We start from the raw sequence: 24,682 nt of genomic DNA, 5'->3' as shown, positions 1-24,682 counted from the left end.
TTCATCAGTAAATGCCCATCAATTATGACATTGGGAAGCATTTAAAAAAACCCCAAACCAACAGAAATAAGACAACCATTTTCATAATGGACTTTGTTTCAAAGTCTATTTAAGGACTCTGATCTAAAATCAGTGGTTACAGCTCTTACCAGCTATAGGATCCATGGTTTCTCTATTGCTTGGAGAATATGAACTCTGAGAAGATGAAAGCCCACCGCTGGAACTGCTAGTAAAGTGCATGTTTGATCTTCGTGCACGGGGGCCTCCCAAACCTCGGCCTGGGTGAAACATTCTACGTACATGCCGAACGCCACTAGATTCATCATAATCAAGCAGTTAAGAAAAGTCTATTTTTATCAACTATTAAACAGCAAGAATGTTTACTAGACTGAATAATCAGGCAACACATTCCTCATTCATAAAACAATGATTCAACTTTATAAGTGCAATGTAATCATAGCTATGGTGCCAGTCAGATTTGTAGATGTGAACTCAAGGCACCCAGGGCTCCTTGCACCAAATTCATCTTTCCCAGGCTTTTTATCTTGTTTAAAAAATGTCAGGATGGATTTTCTGCCTTATGGATTAAAGTTTCTACTAGGTAATGCTACAATTGATGATGCATATTCAGCAGAACATATTACTCAATACACAAGGATTTTAACATCAAAATTGGGAAAGAAAAGTACTTAAATACTGAAAATGATCTACAAAATTTTATTGTTATTCTTACCACACAAATATGTTCTCCCAAGACAGTCTAGGTAAAGCTTCCTTTTACCTTAAGAAGCACTAGTGCAATTAACTACTAAGCTAGGAAATAATGTACTTATACATATGATATTTTTCCAATTTCTAAACTAGTAGCTTTAGCTCACCTTATCTCCATTTTTTTTTTATTTTCAAAAATAGCATGTTGATCACTTGTATAAAATCTATTATCTGCAGCAGACTGTTACCCAATGTCTTATCCCACAAGGCACAATTATGGTGTAGAATTCATTTTCTCATGATATTGCTGAATTGAAAAATTTAAGACTGAAAAATTAAGACTTCTTTTGGCACGTAAGAATATCCAGTTACTATAATAAATACTTTCAGGAAGAATTTACTCTTTTAAATCTATTATACTATAGAGCATAAAACATTTCACTTGCAGGATTTAGGAGGGGGAAAAAAATCTTCCTTGAGACAAAATATAGTTCTCTAGCACAGATTGGTTTGTTCCTCCTTTGAATCTATTGATACTGGATACTGGTAGTGACAGAACATTGTCATTAATATTTTACTGATTGACTGCTGGTCTCAGGTAGTTTGGGGAGCTTTCCATAGCTACATCTGACAGAAAAATGTCCCAATTCTGGTCTTTTTTAAAAGAAAACTTGGAAAATAAGATAACTAGAACATCCTTAATATAAATACTTTGAAAAATTCCAGCCTTGGTCTCATTTAGAAAAGTATTGTAGTAGCTTGCTAACTGCACCTTTCAAAGTGTTTTCAAGAAAAACAACATTATTTAAATATACTAGTCAAGAGTATATTGATGTCTCACCCAACTATGCTGCGGTTAAAAAAGCATTTGGAACTCTTAACTCATTGCAAGCATATACTGAAAACAACCAAGCTAGAATCATTTACAAGGTCAAGACAATGCTTTAAACAGTAAAACAGTTGAAAATTGTTTAAGAAAGAAACTGGAATTTAAGGAGCTGTCCAGAGTCTCCAGGGATAAAGGTGGTATCTTGCAGTGTCTGCACAGGATTCTTCACAAGAAATATGTGCAGCCATTTAAAACAGCTTTAAACACCCTCCTAACTGATACACAGAAGACTATATCCTTTCCTAAGCTGATAGCAACTGGGCAGGGGGAAATCTCTCCCCCATTTCTTCCTTTTAGTCTTAGCTGTCAGAAGATGTGAAATAGCACACAACATGCAAGAACTAGTCCATAAACTATACATTTTTGTGAACTTGGCAACACTGATTGCTAAAGTATTGTTGTACGCAAACTTTCACATGCATTTACTATAATTATTTATATAGACTTCCCCCATCAGTTTTGTGATGACTGACACTGTGGCCTTACTCAGTAACTGAAAAGATTATTCTGATTTCTTTAGCTTTTATGTAGCTAGTAATAAACATAAATTTCCCAATTAAAAGTTATCTGACATCACCGATGTGGGAGGGGAAGTAAAAGCTTCAGAAGCATGAATTCTAATCCAACACTTCATCCACTTCAATAGGAAGTCAATTTCCCTGTGCAATTTGGACTGACAATTTAAATGATAAAAAATTTAAATACAGACAACAACCAAAGTGAAACCATTTCCTCTAATGTTGCTAGCAGTTGATATAATGAACTTGAGTTGTTAGGCCTTCTTTTTTTATAAGAAGCCCTGAACAAAAAAGGGCACTATCAAATTACACTAGGAGTGCATTTTTTAAAATGAGATACAGAAAGATCACTTAATGAGCTTTTTATGATGGCCTGTACTTCCATGAAGTAAGAGTATCTTCTGAAATTATGTTGTAAATATTTGTACAGCAAAAAATAAGCCACATTACTATTCCTAAGGCCAAGTAATAGAAAGAAAATTGTACTTAGAAATGCAAAGAAACTGACAGTTTGAGCTCTTCAGTCACTGAGAGTAGTTATAGCACTACAATTTGCAGTTAACAAAGATAGCCCTAATCCCTAGGAAGTCTCCTGATAGGTCTTCTAGTTATATCTTTAAAAAAATCAATAAATAAGAGGCTGAAACTACCCTATTGAAATACAGTAATAAAACTAATCAAACATTTAAGATCCCTCAATTTCAAAGCATTTTCTAACACATATGCTTTTAGTGAAATCTGCTTTCAGTCTTCTAATTATCTATAAAACACTACTGCATCTGGATTGCTGCTTTCCCAGACACAAAATAGCATCAGAACTAATGGCCAAGAAGGGTAAAAATTGCAGAAAGAAGCAGCTGGGTGCCAGAAAGATCTTTAAAACCTTTCACTATCAGAAATAAAAGCACACACCCACATTGTCAAGCAACACCTAAAGCCTATTCACAGTCTGATATATATATATATATATATATATACTTATAAAAAATTCAGATATATAGTTCCCCTATAACTAAACACCAATGCTAAAAAATAAGCTAAACCAATGTAGCCACTTCACTACAGAAGTCAGAACAAGTAGTTACAGCTATCATAAGGAACAGTCTATCCCTTTTCCTTCAACTTAAGAAAGGATATTAAATCTCTAGGAGCTCTGTGTTCCAGTGTAAGATGAGCTGCAAAGTCATCTGTGACATGATTAGGATCCCCTCCAGGTAATGCTGCACATATTGGACAGATCTGAAACAACAAAGTGAGGAAAAAAACCAAACAAAACCAACTTTACACAAATCACAAAACACAATCCAGAGTTGATCACTTGATGTGGATTCTTATACTTTAAATATCACATTCTAATCCTACACCTAAACAGCCACAATTTAAAACAGTAAATGTGTTCAAACAGCTGTTAATTGTAGCATCCTTTTAAGTCTCACTTTTCCTTGTAATTATGCTTTTAATAATACCATGGAAACCAAAAAGCAAAATTTTCAAATCCTATCTGCAATGTTTCAGCTTTCAATATTGTCGTTATATGTCAATTCGAGCACAGATAGTAGGTCTAATTACACAGGTTTACTGCTTGAATGTACTTGCATATGACATTATCAAGTTCATTTACCGCTCTTTGAGCCCCCAAGCAACTTCTCATTCATCTCACCAGTGAAGTGTAGGAAGGAGAATGAAACCAGATGTGAATATTCATTAAAGTATTCCAACTGAGACCACCTACCACAGTAACACAAGTAGAAATTTGGCAGAGAAATTCCTTATTCCTACCAAGTGTTTTGAGAGATAGAATTATGGTTTTGTTTTTCTCTTAAGCCTAAACCCACATTTTAAAAAAGTCTAGGGACACCTACTGCCATAGCAACCTTCATTTATTATTTTGATTTTTCCTCCCAATGACTGCAACCACCTGAGAGAAGTGTGCCTTAAAAGTCCTTTGCAACAGTTTTGCAGGCCAGCCTTCAAGCTTGACAGATCACGTTAATAAGCCAGAAAGGAGAAACTTTGACACAGTATATGCTAAGTCTTAACTACTCTTCCAAGGATATCAACCTGGATTTTGCAACTGATAAGGCTGTAAATTAGCTGGGAGATTCCAGACTGGGAGGGGTGAGGGAATCCATAGAACCATACAAACCTATGAAGAAAAATGCAGGGGGGAGAGCCAGGAAGAACAAAGGGGAGGGTAGAGAGAAATGTGTATAGACTGATTACATGTAAAACAGAGGTGGTCAATAAGTTTGTCTGACTGAGCCTGATCACCACAGCCTGCCCTGTCTTCCTATATCTTCTTATTAAATTTTAACAATCTCTGCATAATGTCACTGTCTATCCCATGTGTATGTATGCTGCAAGGACCAAGTGCCAGTTACTGGTGAGACCTGTGTATGTATGAACAAAACTTGGTGCCAAATACTGGAGTCAGACTAGGGTTATAGGTGTCTCTGTGGCCTGTGGTGTCAGCTACTGGAACAAGTATCAGTAGTTGGAGGGGCCATAGCTCTTTAGACCTAGGGTGGGTACTACAAACTTTGTGCCTGGAGTGCCTGCTGCTGGGGGAACTGTCATAAGTGTATTTGGTGCCAGCTACTCCAGTCAGACCAGAGGTGCAGGCAACCCTGGTCTGTGGTGTTGGCTACTGGACTGAATGGGGTCTTAAGATCAGCTACCAGAGTGAGTCATGGTCTCTGCCTCCAGCCACTGGGGCAGGAACAGTATGTGTCCCAAAACACAGCTAACGGGGGAAATCAGCATGAGTGAGGGGTCCAGCATTGGTAGCTGAAGCAGGACAACCAGTCACAGCCTATGTGGTGCCTGGTGCCAGCTGCTGGGGAAAAGGGAGTGGCTGCTTGCATTTTCCCCAAGCCTTGTGTGTATGTGTATTGGCTACCAAACTTCAATCTGGACCTAGAAAATGAGTAGAGAAGAGCCTCAAGTCTAGGCAGGAGTATTAAGCAGGCAAGAGTCTGTGCTAGTATGCCCAGGGGGACTTGTGAATGTGGAATGCTTGTGAGATGAGTACTTATTTGCTAGTCAGCATCAAGCTGGACTAGCTGGCAAATAGGAGACCTGTGAAGCAGGTGAGAGTGCCTGGGATCCAGGCAGGGGTACTGGACAAAGAGGGCCATGCCAGTACTCAAAGGATCACAGTGAACACGTGTGCTTGTGAATCTAGAGAGCATCATGTACCTTCACTAGCAGCAGCCTTTTATCTCTACCAGGTGAAAAGGAAGAAGGGAACTTGGCTGCTTATATTTTATGCAAGTCCTACGTGTAGGTGCTGTTGAAGGCAGCACTATGTCTGTGGTCATGTGTGATGGGGCATGTGTCAGTGTCCTCCGTGTGTGTACAGGTCTCCAAAATATATGCTTGATTTCAGTAGTGGTAGAACCTGCAAATGGGAAAGTAGCAGCTGCATCCCTCAGCCTGGACATGGGCCCTAGGTCCCCAGGCTGGGCTTCAGCAGCTGAGCAGAAGGGAGTCCTGAGCTGGATAAGGCAGACATGCTCTTAACATCCCTTAAAATAAACAAATCACCATATTACTTGGAATAAAATCCAGGATATTATTAAAAAGCCTTTAGCTAGTTAACCTCCAAACATCACAGTTGACTCAACAGTTTCTGTATCTGTTCCCTTATTACCATCACCTCCCCATGTATACAGGTATACTGGTTTTGGCTAGGATAGAGTTAAATTTCTTCATAGTAGTCCATATATTGCTATGCTTTGGCTTTTTGACCAAAGGAGTGTTGATAATACACCAATGTTTTAGCTATTGCTGAACAGTTCTCAAACATCTTCAAGATCTTTTGTCTCTCACACTGCCCCAACAGCAGGTAGACTGGGGATGTACAAGTAGTTGGGAGGGGACAGAGTTGAGACAGCTGATCCCAACTTACCAAAGGGATATTCCATACCATATGCCATCATGCTCAGCAATAAAAAACATAGGGGAGAAAGGAGGATGATTTAGAGTTACAGTGTTTTTCTTCCCAAGAAATCATTACACGTGATGGAGCCCTGCTTTGTGGAGATGGCTAAACATCTGCCTGCCAATGGGAAGGAATGAATTCCTTATTTTGCTTTGCTTGCATAGGCAGATTTTGCTTTCCCTATTATCTCAACTCACAGGTTTTTGCACTTGTACCCTTCTTATTCTCTCTCCCCCCACCATCCCATCCCATCCCATCCCATCCCATCCCATCCCATCCCATCCCATCCCATCCCATCCCATCCCATCCCATCCCATCCCATCCCATCCCCCTAGGGGCAGGGGAGAAATGAGCAAGCAGTTGAGTATGCCGGTTGCCAGCTGGGATTAAACCATGACCAGTATTTTTTGCATGCAACCTAGGACTCAAAGGGTTTGAGATGACAGATTTGACCAGAGCATATTAGAGGGAACATAGAATTATTATAGCTGTTTAACCACTGCTGACCATAATATGAACTTATCCATTCTCAATATTAGTTTATCTGATCTGTGCCATGCTCTCTTTTTTGCTGTATGCATTAAAGACTTTTTGGCTTGAGAAGACAACAGGAGCTGTCCCCATGGCCAACAGAGCCAGTTCAAATCAGCTTGAAGACAGACTTGCCCCTAGTTAAAGCTGAGCCAATCAGTGATGGTGGTAACATCTCTGTAATAATATATTTAAGAAAGTAAAAAAACTGCACAGTGGCAGCTGTGAGAGAGGAGTGAGGAAATATGAGAAAAATAACCCTGCAGACACCAAGGTCAGTGGAGAAAGAGGGGGAAGAGGTGCTATAGGCAGTAGAGCAGAGATTCCCCTGCAGCCAGTGGAGAAGACCATGGTGACACAGGTTGTCCCCCTGCAGCCCTTGAAGGACCCCCACATCAGATCAGGTGGATGTGCTCTGAAGAAAGCTGCAGGCAATGTTGAGGAGCTGAGTAATGCCCCTCCTTATCCTGACTAATGACCATTTTGCCATATTTTCTACCCATCCTGTTGCTGGGGAGGGAGGTGAGAGACAGCAGCTTGATGAGCATCTGGCAGCCAGCCAAGGTTGACCCACCCCCCACCCTGGACCTTTCACTTCAGTCTAGTTGCTGCCTTACTAAATACAAAATGAATCTGCTAAGTGTGACTGAGTAGCAGAAAAGTGATGTCTTCATTCTGAAACTTGATTAAAAGATGATATCTGATTGCATTTCTTACAATTTTCAGACCTGCAACCCTAAAAATGACCCCTCTACCTGAATCCTGCTTTTGAAACCCAATATCAACAGTAACAATCATCATAATTCCAGCCACATCCATCTGAACATGTCCCACATTTCTGACCATTATCCTTAATCACTTGATGGAGAAATAATAATTACTCCAGTTTTAAATCTAAAAATGAAAAAACATATACCAATAATTAATATGTTTTTAGGGAAGACCAAGACACTTTTGAGTCTCAGAACAGGCTGACCAGTTGTGAGAGACTGGAGGACATTGCTGGCTCAAAACATTTCAGGTGTATGTGTGAGGGGAAGAAGCAGATCAGGCCTTGCCTTTGGTGAGGTGATGCAGTGCCCTGTATACCCCACTCTCCCTGGGCCTGTATCCCAGCCCCACAATGGCTGCCAATCACTGGCACACTGGAGGCAATGCTCCACATCTCATCCCTAGAGCCTCAATCTAGCCCCAGAGTGGCCAGATGACCAGAAGTCCCACCTGAGGGAAGGGCTCAGGAAAGCCAAAGGGTACTTAAACTGAAGCATGAAGTGAGCACACATTTTGACCCTACCTCCTCTTGGAATTTCTATCAGCTGAACACTGCTGGAACCAGGAGTGGCAGCTATGTTTGGGGTTTTTTTTTGTATTTATTCTCTCTTTCTTCTTCTAATTCCCTCTTCTTGGAGTTTTGACTAACTTAAAATCAAATGGGCTTGGAGTTTGCTAAGCTGAATGAGTTAATACTTTGTGAAATGCTGTATGTTGACTGACTGTTGCTCTAAACTTTTACCAAAGTTCTCTGATTTTCTGAAGTTGCCAGTAAAGCTTTTTTTTGTTGTTTAGACCTCTTGAGAATATCTTGATGGTATTTCTCCTGTGTGTCTAACTCAGAATACGTGAAAAACCTTGAGCCCTTTTAAGAGGTTCGTCAAGAGAATTTTTGGGGGTCTTATATCAGTTTTAATTCTTTTACTACTCCTTGATATAAGGCCCTTAGCAGGCACTAAAGAGAGAGATTCTCCTTCTCCCACATAAGTTCTCAAAAAATTTCCTTCAAGCATGCACATTTTTATAGGGATCTACAAGAAAAATAGCTAGACAACAGTTCCCTCAATGTCCTTCTGTAATCATACATTCCTCAGGCAAAACAGTATTCACACACAAATATCAATATATTCCCTACTGCTGGAAAGATACCCAAACTTCTTGTTCAAGAATTTAACCTAGGATTGATAACACACATAACTGTTGAATTAGTGAAGTGGGTATTAGAAATAAATACAAAACATAAACCTGCACCATAAAGGGAAATCGAAACACAGGGCTATGGACTTTTCTAAAAAGAAAATTGTCTGAACACAAAGCAGTGCAAGCATGTAGTTTCTTAACACTGTAATGAGGGTTGAGAACAAACTGTTTCTAAGAGTATCAAAATCCAAGTTATTTATTATTTTATTGTTTCCATAGCAAAGAAGTCACCTTGCCTTTCAGAAAAATTTCAGACCTTCTGGCACAAGCAACAGTAACATCTAGATGTAAAGATTTGAGAAGACTTGAAGAGAATGCTTACTGACAAAAACAGAAGCAAAACGACTGTTGCAGTAGGCTATTATATGGTATGTAATTGCTCTGCATCAATGGTCACTGTTGAAATCATCTGAAAAAACAAGTGGAAGGATTGAAGGAAACAGCAAGAGCCACTTTATAAAAAAAACCAATATATTGAAAATCAATATATCAATATTTTAAAAAGTTTTTATTTTTACAAAGGTTTAACCTTTTTTGTAACACCAGGATTTAGTGGCCTGCACTCCAAGGATCCAGGGACTCAGCTGCATAACTGACTCACTGCTGAGAGAGTGCTGTGAGAAACTCTACAGTGAGGTAAAGGTGATGATGTAGGCACTGTTAATACCTCAAGGAGTCAATAGAAAAAAACACCAGCATAATGTGTGTGTATGTATGTATGGTACATACCTTCCTGGTCAGCATTTAAATTACCACATACTTCAAGAAAAAAAAAAAACACCTCATTTTCTGGATATTTTCATATACTTTCACTGTAATTTAAAAACAACGCTGAAGCAGCTTACCACCTCTGTTGATGTTTCTGCGTGTTCAGAAGCAACATGTTCCTGAAGAGATGTTTCTGTATAACCCATCTTTCCACAATAAGGACAAGTAAAAGACTGTGGCTGCTCTACAGAGAAAGCTTCTCCACCATAATACAAATCTGGAAAAATATGACATTTTAGGAATGGTTATTTTCAAGCAGAATAGCTCATTACTTTATTTATATAACTTCTTTATATATACACTTATGTACATGTAATCGCTGTCAATTTCATTAATTAATAAAAATAAACATTTTCCTTCTTCACAAAGTATATATGCCAATACTATAAAGCCGTTCAATGACTCAACTTGCAAAAGAATAAACAGACCACATGATTTTTACACTAGCAAACAACATGGCTCTTCCTGAATGTTAGAAAACTAAGTCTGATGGTGCTGGTGAACCATCACTTTTCTCCCCATCCCTTTTTTTACCATAGGTGAGCTTGTATTACAGGTAAAATCACTGTAGATGCACTGTGCTTGTGGGTACGGAGGAGCCCGCTGGGCCCGAGATACTGGCTCTCCCCTGGAGAGGAGATACTTCTCTGTAAGAGCGACACAATGTGTCGCTCGCAGGGGTCTTTGAGTTAGTTATGTTAAATTGTTGTGTTTCATTGGTGTTCTCCCCTGCTGTCCCACCCCGATACAGGTATCTCGGGCTTCCCCCTGCCCCTCTCCTTCCCCATAAATATCCCAGGTTTTCCTCTGTTCGAGAGATTCGCTGTTACTGGCACCCTTCACTGGAGCTCTGCCTGAATAAAGGCTTGTGCCTCGGTGGAACGCTGGACCAGCTATCTCGTCCCTACTTCCTGTGTTGCCTGCCCGCCGCCGCCGGGCCGAGCTGAGCTGAGCTGAAATCACTATACTATTACTGAGCTGAGCTGGAATCACTCGACTGCTCGAAGCTGCTCACATGCGCTTCGGGCCAGCCTTTCTCAAGGCTGCTTCTGGAGAAGTCGCGGTGCTCCGGGCTTTCCGCCACCGCGGCAACTGGCGACCCAACCGTGGGGCTTTGAAGAAGCCCTGAAGAAGCGTCCGCCCGCACCTTTAGCTGCGAGGCGAGCCACCGTTGGAGCCGCCGCCCCTCGAGGAAGCTTCCTTGCGTTCTAGCAAGAAGCGATCCAAGAGGCTGCGACCGGGACCCTCGCTGACCATCTGGGGCAAGGGAAAGCCCCTGAGGACCGGCCACCAGGTGACCACCTACCCAGCAGCTTTGTTTTCGCCCGCCGGCATCTGCCGAAGAGAAATTGTAAGTGTATCCCGTGAAAGGTTTTTTTTCGGGCTTTTTTCTTTTTTTTGCTGTTTCACTGCTGGACGGGGAGTGAGAAAGGATGGGGAATGAGTCCTCTGTATTGAGGCTGACCCCACCTGAGAGGGACTTTTATATCCAAGTTGTAACTACCTTAAAAGCGGGAAATTTTAAGTTTTCTAAAGGGGATTTAAAAAGATTTATTCATTGGGTTTTTAAGCATTTTAAGATTAATTCGGACTCTGCTAAATCAGGATTTTTTTGGGATAATGTGGGGAGAAAGTTATATACAGTTCAAGCTAAAGGGGATTTTTCTGTTGCAAAGTTCTTTCCTGTGTTTCAAAATATTATTTTCTCATTGGAAAAAGAGGGAAAAAAAGAAGAGGGAGTTTTGGGTCCCCAGTTACACCCCCCAACCCCATCAGCCCCTCCAGGTGTCCCTGAACCCCTTTCCCTATCTGAGAGCCAGTCGGGGGGTGGACATTGCCCCCGGGCACAGAGCTGCTGCCGTCTCTCTGACGCCCCCCTACCGTCTCTCTGCCTGTACCAGGGTGGCAATGGCCATGCCGCTCTGGGTCTTTCCTCTACCCTCTCTCCTATGCCCTCACACCCAGTTGTGTCCCCCCCAGTTCCTAGCGTTAGCACAGATGGCGCCGGAAGTGTGGCCAGCCCCGCCATTTTGTCCCACTCCCACCCCGGTTTTCCTGCCCTCGATGCCCAAAATGACCACTTTCCCGCCTTCACCCCTTCTCTTCCTGCCGCGTCCTGTTCCTCCTCCCCCCCCACTGCGTTGTTGGGTGTAACCGCTTCGGGCCCTCCCCCATCCATCGGGAAATCCCTCCCCGTCGCGGGCCCCGCTCCTGTCCCTTTGTGCCAGGGCTCCGTCCCCAGCGGCGCTCCTGCTCCAGGGTCCCAGTGCCCCGGAGGTCGGGACGGCTCCGCCCGGAGCGGGGCCACCCTGGCTTCCCCACGCAGCCACAAAAGGGCCAGCTCTAGACACCTGAGCCGGCCCCGCGCTGCCACCAAGCACGCCCCATCTCCACTAGGAGATGAGAGCAGTGAATCTTCTTTTTCAGATTCTGAGTATGAAGACCCCTGGGCTGAGGTGCAGAGGGAAGCCACACGGGCGGGGAACTCAGCTCTGTCCCAGAAAATACTTGCCTTTCCTGTATTAATGAGGAGAGACAGGACAGGGGCACAGGTTGCTGCATGGGAGTCCCTTCACTATAGGGAACTGCAGGAACTTTGCAAAGCTGCCGAGGAACATGGCAGGAGTTCACATTTTTTTAAACACTTGCTAGAAGCCTCCTTCTCTGCCCACATCATGGTCCCTCATGACATCAAAAATATTATGAACTGCCTTCTCTCTCCAGCAGAATACATGTTGTGGGAGAGGCAGTGGAAAAAACATTTAAAGCAATTGGCAGATGTTTATGCAAGAGATGCTAACAGACCCAATTTTACTTTAGAGCAATTAGCAGGAGAAGGAGACTTCCAAAAGCCCCAAGATCAGGCCCGAGATCTGCCTGAAGCAGCTTTACAGGATATAGCTAATGCTGCCAAGATATCTCTTTTTACCACCCCTGATGATAAAGTGCCAACGCAGTGCTTCACCAATATTAAGCAAGGGGCAACTGAGTCTTTTATTAAGTATATTGATAAGTTAAAAATAGCCATTGAAAAGCAGATAGAGAGCCCTCAGGTGCAAAAGGAATTATTAGTAAAAATAGCAATGGCCAATGCTAATCAGGAGTGCAAAGCAGTTTTGCGAGCCCTCCCTCTGGACCCCGAACCAACCATAGATCAGATGGTTGAAGCCTGCACCAAACACTCCTCTGCCTCAAGTGAGAATACAGTGGCACTTGCAGTGGCTAAGGGAGTGGCAGAGGGGATATCTGGAGCTTATGCTGCAGACCCCAATAGAAATTGTTGTTTTAATTGTGGTGAGCCTGGACATTTTTTCAAAGACTGTCCGGAGAGACATTCTATACAACCGCCAGCCCACCAACGATTCCCCAGACAGAACTGGCATTCGGGAAACTTCAAGCAGAGCGCGGAACGGCCCTGAGCTTCAACATCAAATCAAATGCCGCACCGCTCCACCCCTCCTGCCAAACCCACCATCCTGCCTCCACGGGGACCCTGATATTAAGCCCAGCAGGTGGAGCGCTTCAGATGGGAACCCGGTATCAACTGGTAAATAGACTCTCTTTACATATGAAGGGTGACTGTGTTTACAAAGTCCCCACGGGGAAACGTGGACCACCAGGCGGTCCCTCTAACATCTTAATACTTGGGGATCCAACTAACTGTCCAGGACAAATTCATACTGTTCCTGAAGTCCAGACTATATACCCTGGAGATGAAATTTCCATCTCTCTGACCTGCATAGACCCTCCTTATTATTTAAAGGAACAGACTCCTGTGGCACAGGCCTTTTTATTTCCTAGTGACTGCCCAGATCATGTTCCCCTCAACCCCAGTGCTATGTGGACACAGGTTGTGGGCTCCTGCAAACCCATTGTGGACTGTAGCCTGTCTTGTTATGGGGAAAGAATTCAGCGCCCAGGAATGATAGACACTGGAGCAGATGTTACCATCATCGCCCGCTCTGAGTGGCCAGACAATTGGGAATGACAACCTGTAGCAGGCATGATTTCAGGAATTGGAGGGATGACAGCCTCCATGAGGAGCAAATGGAATATTGTTATCGAAGGACCTGAGGGACAAATGGCAACCATCAGGCCATTTGTAGTGAGAGCACCAATCACCCTCTGGGGATGGGATCTCCTGTCCCAATGGGGGGCTTCTCTGAGGATTCCCAGCAGGGATTTTTAGTGGGGGTCACTGAGAAGCGCGCCACGCCTACCATCCCCCAACTCACCTGGAAACAGCACCATCCAGTGTGGGTTGATCAGTGGCCCCTATCTGAGACCAAACTACGGGCACTGGAAGCTCTCGTAGAAGAGCAGCTTGCCAAGGGCCACATCACTGTGACCAATAGCTCTTGGAACTCCCCTGTCTTTGTCCTACGCAAACCAGGCAAAGACAGGTGGAGACTCCTTCAGGACCTCCGGAAGATCAACGATGTAATTGAGGACATGGGCCCCCTCCAGCCTGGCATGCCCTCCCCTTCAATGCTCCCCCGGGATTGGAAGCTGGCTGTCATTGACATAAAGGACTGTTTTTTCAACATACCACTCCATCCTCAGGATGCCCCCAGATTTGCATTCTTGGTTCCCTCTCCAAACAGACAAGCACCTTTAAAAAGATACCATTGGCTAGTCCTTCCTCAAGGGATGAAAAATTCTCCTACCATCTGCCAATGGTACGTAGCCCGCATCCTGTCACCTGTGAGGACCCTGTTCCCAGATGCCGTCATCCTCCACTACATGGATGACATCCTGGTTTGTGCTGCTGACGATGACTATCTGCACCGGACTTTACAAAAAACTATGCAGACAATCGAGGACTCTGGATTTGAGATCCGTGAGGACAAGATCCAGCACACCTGCCCGTGGACCTACCTAGGACTCCAGATCCGTGAGCGGACCATCGTGCCCCAGCAGCTGACCATCAAAGACGACCCCAAGACCCTGCGGGACTTGCATCAGCTCTGCGGGTCCATCAACTGGATACGCCCCCTGCTTGGGGTAACAACAGAAGTCCTTGCACCCTCTTCAACCTGCTCCGTGGCAGCGAGGCCCTCGATTCACCACGCTCCCTCACGCTGGACGCTCGGGAATCCATCACCAAGGTCCAGGAGGCCCTGTCTTCGCGGCAAGCCCACCGGTATGAGCCCAGCCTGCCCTTCCAGCTGTTTGTCCTGGGTAAGGCCCCGCGCTTACACGCGCTCATTTTTCAATGGGACACTGCATTGAAGGATCCTCTCCTTATCATCGAGTGTATCTTTACACATAACCAGCCCACTAAGACTATCACCACTCCAGAAGAAATCATGGCTGAACTCATTAAAAGAGCTAGAGTCCGTCTCCGCACTCTTGCAGCCTGTGAGTTCACATGCATCTTTCTCCCATTGGCAACTGGAAGTTTGGAGCCTTTGCTCCAAACCAATGAGAGCCTTCAGTTCGCTCTTGATAGCTATTCAGGCCAAATTTCTATACACCCACCTGGCCACAGACTTTTCAAAACCACATTTAATTTGGTCCCCAAATCATTACAGAGCAAAACACCGCTCCAGGCCCTGACGGTTTTCACAGATGGCTCAGGGAAATCCCACAAGTCAGTCATGACTTGGAAGGACCCCAGGACACAGAAATGGGAGTCTGATGTCCAAGTGGTCGAGGGATCACCACAGATTGCTGAATTAGCAGCTGTTGTCAGAGCTTTTGAGAAATTCCAAGAACCTTTCAACCTGGTGACTGATTCGGCTTATGTGGCTGGAATAGCTATGAGAGCAGAACATGCATTTCTGAAAGAAGTCTCTAACCCAAATTTATACAAATTGCTTTCTGAATTAGTATATCTTATCTCTCACAGAAAGCAACCTTACTATGTCATGCATGTGAGGGCGCACACCGACCTCCCAGGTGCCATTGCCAAAGGAAACAGGAGGGCAGACGCCTTAGCCATGCCTGCTGCAGCAGCCAATGTCCCTGACATTTTTGCACAAGCAAAATTGTCCCACCAGTTCTTCCACCAAAACGTGCCTGCACTGATGAGAATGTTCAGACTACCCAGAGACCAGGCTAGAGCAATAGTTGCCACCTGTCCTAATTGCCAATCGTTCCAAATACCTGTTGTTAACTCCGGGGTTAACTCCCGAGGACTTAACAGCTGCCACATATGGCAGACTGATGTGACTCACGTCCCATCCTTCGGGAGAGTCAAATACGTACATGTCTCCGTAGACACCTTCTCTGGTGCAGTGTTTGCCTCAGCCCATGCAGGAGAAAATGCCAAGCACACCATCCGACATTTTCTCCTTGCTTTTGCTACCCTGGGAGTCCCAGAACAAATTAAAACAGACAATGGACCTGCTTACACCTCTCACAAATTAAGATACTTTTTCAATGAGTGAGGGATGAAACACACCACGGGCATTCCTCATTCCCCTACAGGGCAATCAGTAGTAGAAAGAACCCACCAAAACCTAAAAAGAGTCCTTGATCACCAGCAGGGAGGAACAGAAATCATTCCCCCCATTGAGAGGCTCTGTAAGGCTCTATATCTCATGAACTTTCTAAATTTCTCACCTACAGAGCCTGACCCCCCTGTAATATGGCACTTCTCTAATTCAACTCATGCCAAACTCACAGACAAGCTGCCAGTGCTGATCAAGGATCCTGAATCACAACGGACATCAGGACCCTTCCCACTGATTACCTGGGGGAGAGTGTATGCGTGTGTGTCCACACCATCAGGACCTAAGTGGCTCCCAGGGAAAAATGTAAAACCTTATTTAAGTCCTACAAACCCTGCACCAGATTCAGAACTTTCAAAGTCTCCTGAGACCCACACAGGTCCAGAAAAACAGCAGCCCACTGCAGCCTGGAAATGGAGACGTCGTCGGAGTCCACAGAACCGACCTGCCACCAGACCAACAACCAGACAGAGGCCAAACTGTCCTGCTACCAGAGCTGCAACGAGATGACTGCTAACGTCACGCCTGACACCGTGACAGTACACAAGTCTTCTTAACTCCCTCCCCCTTCCCCTTCTTGCTCTCGTTGCCTAGCCCAAATTGCCAGCTTACACCCAAGTGCACCTCTGTGCTGCTGCTGGTGTCGGGTCTTGTGTCCCCAATACACAGAATAACCTTGCTTATAATTGTTTGGTTTTTTTTATTTTTGTTTTTTTTTTTTTTAAAGAGGGGGGAGACGGGAGAGGAAAGGGAGAAAGAAAATAGCTCCCCCCCCCTCCAAAAATTAGAGCTAATCTTTTATGTCCTGTTCTAGACAATGGAGAGCAAAACCATCCTTGAGTTCCTGATGTCCCTGATTATCTGGATGCTCCTGAAAACATCAGCTGTGGATGCCTGGCTAGTAGCACAGCCCTAGGAGAACGTGTGGATCACCCTCGCAAGGACACTCCAACAAGACCACATGTGCTTGTCCATGGGCAGCGCCACCAACCCTCTGTCATCCTGCCTGGTAGGGGGATTCCTTTAAAGCCCCATGAATATCCTTTCACAGGGAAAGAACCCAACCCAGTAGACACTTGGGATGAGTGGACAAAGATCTTGCCCCATGCACCAGAGGAACCCCAGGAATTAGAGCTTTTGGGATCCTCCAAAGCTGCCTATTGCATAAATTTTAATTATCACCCAGTAGCCAATGCATGGCCTGCCTCAAAATACCAAAAGGCGATTAAATCAAGGAAAAATGTGACTCCCAACAGTAAAATTTACAGTCAGTCCAAATGGTGCAATTACACCAGCAGCACACGATCCACCTCCTCTCACTATCCCAGAGTGCTGTCCTGGGGAGTGTTCTCGATCTGTGGGGATAGAGTGTGGGCAGGAATCCTTTCCCAACTCCGGGGAGGTCCTTGCACACTTGGACAGCTTACCATCCTCACTCCAAATTCAACTCTAATACATGATTGGCTGAAAAGGAATGAATTGGCCTGCCAAAAGAAAGATCTCGCCCAATTAGATGAAAATTGCAATAGCCAAATTAAAGATCGGTCCTATACGAAGAGGGTGGTGATGTCAGCATTTTTGCTGTGGGCGGCTGCTGCTAAAGCCCTTGGTGAGCCTTCTCACCTGGAGTGTTGGCTTGGTAAGCAGGCCAACCGGACCTCCTCTGTCCTGAGTGACCTCCTGACAGATGAAGAGACTGTTAGGCACGCTACGCTACAAAACCGAGCTGCCATAGACTTTCTGCTCCTGGCCCATGGACACGGCTGCGAGGAATCAGATGGTTTGTGCTGCTTTAACCTCTCCAGCCCCAATGAAGGCATCCATGCCCGCATCCTATGTACTTTTAGAATCCCTTCTTGTTTTTCTTCACATCTCTTGCTAAGTTCCATTCTATCTTTGCCTCTGTTTTCCTGACCCCATTCCTACTCATCCAAACCCTGTCCCTGTACTCTCCCCAGGTCACCTGTCCCTGCTCCCACTGGCTGTGCCTTTCCTTTTAAATCCGCATGTTGAGGAAGATATCCTAGCTCAGCCATGCCAGTATCCAGCCTTCCTTGCTTGATTTCCTACAGACTGGGATAAGGAGTTATTGCACTCTTAAGAAAAGTGTCCTTAAAGAGCTATGAGCTCTGGTCAACCCCTCTGTCCTTAAGGACAGTTACCCAAGTTATCTCATTCGCCAACTCCTTAAACAGCTGGAAGTTCTCTCTTGCAAAGGTCAGGGTCTTGACTTTGCTCCTTGCCAGGCTCACACTTCTTGAGATCACAAACTCAACCAGGGTGTGGTCACTACAGCCCAGGCTGCCTCCAGTCTTAACCTCTTTAATGGGCTCATCTGCAGTGGTGAGCACCAGGTCATGTAATGCCTCACCTCTGGTTGGTTTGTTGTCATGGGGTGACTTTGTGATGCTTGTATCCCCAATTGCCTGGTTTATGTTACATATTAAGTTCTGCATCTTTAAGACTGACTCTGAGAGCAAAGGGGAGGAAAGAAGAAGCTTGCAGTTTGTGTTCAGAAAGAGCCCTCATTCCCCCGCATCCTGCTCCTGGACTGTGTTGTCTGTGGCAAGGACAGACAGCGGGACAGAGCTCTCCTTTGCTGTTAGTTTTTTAGCTAGCTGAGGCAGGGAAGTGTGGGTGCGGAAGAGCCCGCTGAGCCTGAAATCCTAGCTCTCCCCTGGAAGCAAGACACCTTTCACTCAGAGAGAGACAATGTATCGCTCCCAGGGCTCTTTGAGTTAGTTATGCTAAACTGTTGTGCCCCATTGGTGTTCCCCCTTGCTGTCCCACCCCGATACAGGTATCTCGGGCTTCCCCCCGCCCCTCTCCTCTCCTATAAATATCCCGGGTTTTCCCCTGTTCAGGGGATTCACTGTTGCTAGCTCCCTTCGCCGAAGCTCTGCCTGAATAAAGGTTTGTGCTTAGTGGAACGCTGGACCAGCTTTCTCGTCCCTGCTTCCTGTGTTGCCTGCCTGCCGCCGCTGAGCTGAGCTGAAATCACTCGACTGGCTGAAGCTGCTCGCACGCACTTCAGCCCAGCCCTTTTCAGGGCTGTTTCTCTAGAGAAGTCGCGGTGCTCCGGGCTTTCCGTCGCTGCGGCAGGGAAGTTCCCCAGACTGTTTTTTTCCCTTTTTCCTTGGATCTATTCACAACCTGCTCTGGCCTGAAAACCCAGACAAACACCGGGAACTCATGCCTGTGGTCCAGTGAAGCCTGGGCCTCAGCACTTTCCAGCGCTGGAGGGTCTGATAAGAACCTGAGTGAGCCGAACTATACCCCATGACAAGGACTTTTCTGGATGTGCCATCTCATTGAACAGCAAGAGGTTTCATTGTTTAATATTATTCAATTTCTGTTAAATAAACAGTTTTTTTCCACTTTTCTCTATGAAAATCTTTTCCCAAACCAGTTGGGGGAGGGGCCGCTTGAATTTGCTTTCTAGAGGGACCCCATTCAGAGGTTTTCTCCCAAATTTTCCCTAAACCAGGACATTTGTCTAATACCTGGACCAGGAAGTTGTCGTCTACACACCCCAGGAGTCTCCTGGATTGCTTACAGCCATCTGTATTGCTTTCCCAGTCCTGGTAGTTGAAATCTGAAATTCCCCATCAGTATGAGAACTTGTGAGCGTGATGCTTCTAGTAGCTGAAATAAGAAGGCTTTGTTGACAGGATTCTCCTGATCAGTTGGCCTCTACTAGACCCCCACCACCAGGTGTCCTTTTTTGGCCTGGTTCTTGATTTTTACCCACAGACTCTCAGCCTTTTTATGCCCATATTTGGCTTACCAACAGGACTGCACTAGGTATCTCCTTCCCACACTGATTCTAGTTTGAAGTTGTCCTGATTAGTCCCACCAGCTTAAGCCCAAAGACCCATTTGTCCCATCCAGGACAGGTGGAACCCATCAGGCCCCAGCATACATCGTCTTCAGTGGTTTAAAACCCCAAAGTTTTGGTACAGGCACCAGTCCTGGAGCCAGGTATTGATATCCTGGGCTTGCCTGATTCTTCCAAAGTCTCCTTCCATTACTAGAAGGATTGAGGAAAACACTACCTGTGCTCCTGAACTTTTTAGGATTCTTCCCTGGGTTCTAAAGTCTCTTTTGATTGACCTTTTTTTTTTTTTGTGACATTGTTTGTACATTGTTGAAAGAGCAGGAATGGATAGTAGTCTGAAGGTTGAATTAGGTTCTTCAATCCTCTGGCAACATCCCTAATTCAGGCCCCAGGGAGGCAGCAAGGTTCCCTGGAAAGAGGGTCTGGTCTGAGAACAGGTGCTTCTGCTCCACACAGGAGGGAATGAATGACCACAACTCAATGTTGTTTCTTCTTGGCGCTGGTCTTAATACAGGTTTTGTTGCGAGGGCTTGGTCTCTGACCTTGACAAAACTGCTTGCACAGGTTCCTGCTCTTTCTCATTATGAGCTTCATTTACCATACCCATGGCTTTGTACATGTTCTATAAAGGTATGTGAGAGTGTAACTTAGAGGATAAGTGTTGTAATGCAGTTAGGAAAAATGGTATGACCCAAAGAATGTACCCCCGAAAATGTAGAATTGTAAGTTCTTTCCCTTATCTTGTTCTCCCCAGTTCCCCTTATTGGTTGTGTGAATTCCCTCCACCCTGTCGCTCTATTAGGAACGGCGAAAAGAACGACACAGACTCTCTAGGGAGTCGATCAGGAGAATTTCTCTTGGTTTATTGCCTCAGGTCTTTTTTATAGACCGATACGTGAAAAGTACAGAAAAGAAACTCTTATTGGTTAGTAAACTAACACATCACCATCATTGGTCAGTGGGGTACACCACCCCTCGACCTTCTCTTGCAAGAAAACAAGGAACAGACGAACAGCACCTGCAAGGCTGTTTTCTGTCTCTGAGGATTGTTTTAATTCCTCCCCATGATTTCCCAGGCCACTTTCTCAGGCAAGACTGAGAAAGCTATGTGGCCTGCAATTTCCACAGGCACCGTGCTCTCTGTTTCACAGTTAGCATCCATACCACCCCTTTCCCCCTGTCTTCAAAAAGGAGTGCCTATCGATACCTCTTCCTCTTTCCCTCCTGCTACTTCACTCCGAAGGATCCCAAGAAATAAAGCTGTAACCATCTCAGCAAGGGAAAGAGCTCATTTTTAGGTTCTTCTTTGACAAGCTAATCTATCTCCCCTGTCTCCCTGGCTGCTGCAGGGCGGACAGTGGTGGCAGAGAGGCAGGGGATGTTAGAAATTATAGCAGGTGGCGTCCTTGGGTGGGCTAGACCCCCAAAAAACTGTCTGGAAACACACGTGTGTGTTTCACAAGCCTGGGCATGTCAGCTACCTTGAAAAGCTAAAATATAGTTTACAAGGAACTAATTGGTAGCTTTCTCACGCCCAGAGAAGGTCAATTCACAAAGAAGAAGTTTCTACTGCTCGGCAACGTAAGAGTGGTGAGTCAGACCGGCTGGCACGGCAGGGAACGTGAAAGCGGGGCGGAACAGTCCTAGGCACAGCCTGTGCAGCATGCACGAGCCGAGCCAGGATCAGCTGAACGCGCGCCCAAGCCGGTGGCGGTGATGTGTCCCCGCAAGCGGTGGGGCAGGCCACGTGGCAGAGCTGTGGGGTGGGCGGGCCACGCGGCAGCGCGGGCTGCGTGAGGAGACGGCCGCACGGGTGACCGGCAGCAGCGGCCAGGCCACTCCGGACAGTGTGACCTGTGGCCGCGGCGTGGGAGCCCTCCCCCGCGCGGTGGGGGGACCGAACTGCGGGTTCCGCGCAGAGCCGGTCGTAATATGTTTCGCAGGGCAGCCACGCGGCTCAGGCAGCGACAGCCGCAGTACAGCTTATCTCAACCCAGTGTGTGTGGGGGGTGGCAAGCTGAGAGAAAAAAAAAATGCCTGCCTCGCCACCGCTTTGTTGCTTTTACAGTAAAACAAGATAAAAAGGAGTTGTGAAAACACAATTTTAATAACAGGAATGGGATCTACAATATCTACACTCCAACCAAATTTCGAATCCAAATTGCAAGAATTTTTAAGTACTATTAATGTTAAGATCTCTAGAAAAAAGTTGAAATGTTTCACATCGTGGTTATCTCATAACATTCCACAGCTTGATTTGTCAGAAGTAAATTCTATCTCTGCATGGGATCAAATTGGCAACATTCTAACTCTAAAAATAGAAGATGGAGACAAAAATGCTTCAAAATATCTCCCAGTTTTTCTTATAATTTGAAAATAATTGATCAACAGAGAAAAAGACATAAAAAAACAGCCATTGCAGCTTTCATCAGTATCTCATACTTCTTTACCCATACCTTCTGCTCCTGTGCTGAAAAAGATACATGGAACAAATCCAGAAACTCAAGAAATGCACTGTAATAATCCCATTTCCGGATCCATGTGTCTCATTCAGCCCCCCAGCTTTGATAGTGTTGCAAAAACTACCAGAGACTTCCCTATACTCCAATATTCCGACCATTAAATCCCCATATCTCCACATGCCTGGAGTCCAAAATGGAGTTGGCCATGTGCTAGTTACCCACGTGGACGAACCCCCTTCCTATCTCCCTCCCCCTTCCCATGACTCTTTCTATCCACCTCACTCCACCCATTTCCCTTACTCTTCCCATAACTCCTCCTCTCCCTCCCACATATTCCTACCTCCTACTACACCCTGCTCAAGCATGACATCATCTTGCAAACCCACCTCCAAACGTTGCAATCTTTCTCTCCATGCCCCTGCCTCCTGTCCCCATGAGGAGGGGGGGAGTGAGAGGGGTGGCCCTGCCCCTTGCCCCCATGGGGGGGCGGGGAAAGGGATGTCCTGGCCCTGCTCCCCGGGGGGCGGGGGGATGTGTCCTTGCCCAGCCCCTGTGGGGCTGTGGGTGGGACACCCCACCGGCTGGGGGGTGAGGCGAAGCCCACTGGGCCCACTGGGAGTGCAGATAAGTCCCTTCACTGAACCGGGAGTGAGGCAGAGCCCCCATTACCCGGTGGGGGCGGGGCTGAGCAGGGAAACCCTGGAGATACAGGCTCTGGGGAAAATAAAGACATGCCTACTGCTGCACCTGTAATATTTACTGGTAAAAAAAGAACTAATAGACAATATCAGCCTTTCTCTTACCATGATATCAGAGAGATATGTAAAATACAACATGAAGTTGGCAAAAATAGTGAAATATTAAAAAGAATGATTAAAGCTACTTTAAAATCTCAGGAGTTAGTTCCTGCTGACATCAAAGATTTCTTCAGGTATGTCCTAACACCCACTGAATTTGATTTTTGGGAAAGTTCATGCAAAAGGTCATTAAAAGACCTCCTAGATGAACTCAAATAAGCATACAGGATGCAAAAGATGCAGAAAATAATGAGATTACTTTTGAACACCTCTGTGGGGATGGGAGGTGGGTTAAGCCTGAAGATCAGGCTCAAGTGCTAACAAAACCTATTTTAGATAAAATCTGTGAAGTAGCAGAAAAAGCTTACAATAAAATACCTACACTCGAAACCCAAGTTAGTTATGTTAATATTAATCAACTCCCATCCGAGAGTTTCTTGCAGTTTGTAGACCGCCTCAGATTGCAGATACAACAGCAAGTACAAGAACCAGCAGCACAAGCAGAATTGATTAAAGAAATGGCACAAAGAAATGCCAACGAGGCCTGCCGTAAAGTGATTTTAAATCTGCCCATCTATCCTCCACCCACCATAGTAGATATGATACAAGCATGTGCCAAGAAAGCAGATCTGTACAGTGCACATGACAAGAAACCAGAACCATTCAACCCAAGGACTGTAGCAGCTGTAACACCCAGGATGAACAAGCCACAGATGTCACCAGAACAGCTGCAGCACATCATCTGTTTCCAGTGCAAGAAGCCAGGACATTTTACAAGGAACTGTCCTCAAACCCAGCAACAAGGGAAACACCAGAAAGAAGTTATAGCAAATCAACAAAAAAACTGAATTTAAAGCACCGTGCTGTCAGGTGTGAGAACATAAATATGACAGACCTGAAACAGGAAAAATACTCTATTTTAATGGGAAAAGGGGAGGAAAGGGAGTGGGGTGAGAGAATGCAGAAACATAATTGTGGAGAACGCTTGCCTAATAAGATCTGGTAACCGCAAAAGCGATTCAGACTTGTAACTACTAAAGCTTTTTGTTTCAGATCTAATCGTTGGACTGTCATTGGAGGGGACTTGCAGGACAATTCACAAGACCTGGCTGGACTGGATAGTAGGTATTTTGTTATTGGAGACACAGCACACACACCAATAGAGATTGAGGTAGCTCCCATGACAATTAAGGGAGACCTAACACACCTCATTCTCTTGGCAAGATGTCCTCAACCACCCTTCTATGTAGCCAAAAGGCAGATAATAGCATAAGTGATCCTTGTTCCAACAGAAGTCCCAGTAGATAAAGAAGCACCAGGAGTATACTGGGCAGAAGTGGTGGGTGAAGACAAACCCATTATGGGGTGCAACCTAACACATAAATCAGAACATCTCCATGTAGAAGGGTTGATTGACACTGGGGCAGATGTGATTATCATACCTGAAAAAGTGTGGCCTTCACATTTGGAACTGCAACCCATGGCAGGCAAAATACAGGGTGTTGGAGGAGTAAAAATGGAAAAAATCTCTAAAGCTATTGTCCAGATTGAAGGCCTGGAGGGTAGATTAGCTAATGTCTGACCTTTTGTCACTGATTACAAGTGCCCCTTGTGGGGAAGAGACACCATGTCCCAGTGGGGAGTGAAATTAACAATTCCTGAGACACCCCAGGACTTTTAGAAGAGGCCACTGTAGAGCATCCTATCCAAAAGTTATCTTGGGTAGATAATAATCCAATTTGGGTGAACCAGTGGCCTCTCAGCAGACAAACTCGGGGTGCTAGAAAAATTGGTGGAAG

At 45.2% G+C, this 24,682-nt stretch overlaps 1 protein-coding gene across 5 annotated transcripts in view; it reads right to left on the bottom strand.

Moving 5' to 3' along the window:
* LOC131591645 (E3 ubiquitin-protein ligase KCMF1-like) overlaps positions 1-24,682 on the bottom strand; it is a 122,350-nt gene that overhangs the window by 7,410 nt on the left and 90,258 nt on the right. For 4 of the 5 annotated variants that reach the window (XM_058862571.1, XM_058862569.1, XM_058862573.1 and 1 more), the window contains 3 exons: positions 9,409-9,548; positions 3,256-3,357; positions 150-324 (listed from right to left, as the gene is read on the bottom strand). In XM_058862571.1, the coding sequence (XP_058718554.1) occupies positions 150-324; positions 3,256-3,357; positions 9,409-9,548 (417 nt within the window). The remainder of the gene's footprint in view (positions 1-149; positions 325-3,255; positions 3,358-9,408; positions 9,549-24,682) is intronic. The other variant, XM_058862570.1, reaches the window with a different exon arrangement.

Source organism: Poecile atricapillus, chromosome W (genome assembly GCF_030490865.1).
Source record: "Poecile atricapillus isolate bPoeAtr1 chromosome W, bPoeAtr1.hap1, whole genome shotgun sequence".
Lineage (NCBI taxonomy): Eukaryota > Metazoa > Chordata > Aves > Passeriformes > Paridae > Poecile > Poecile atricapillus.
The sequence above is the reverse complement of the archived record's forward strand: the minus strand, read 5'-3'. Positions and strand labels throughout refer to the sequence as shown.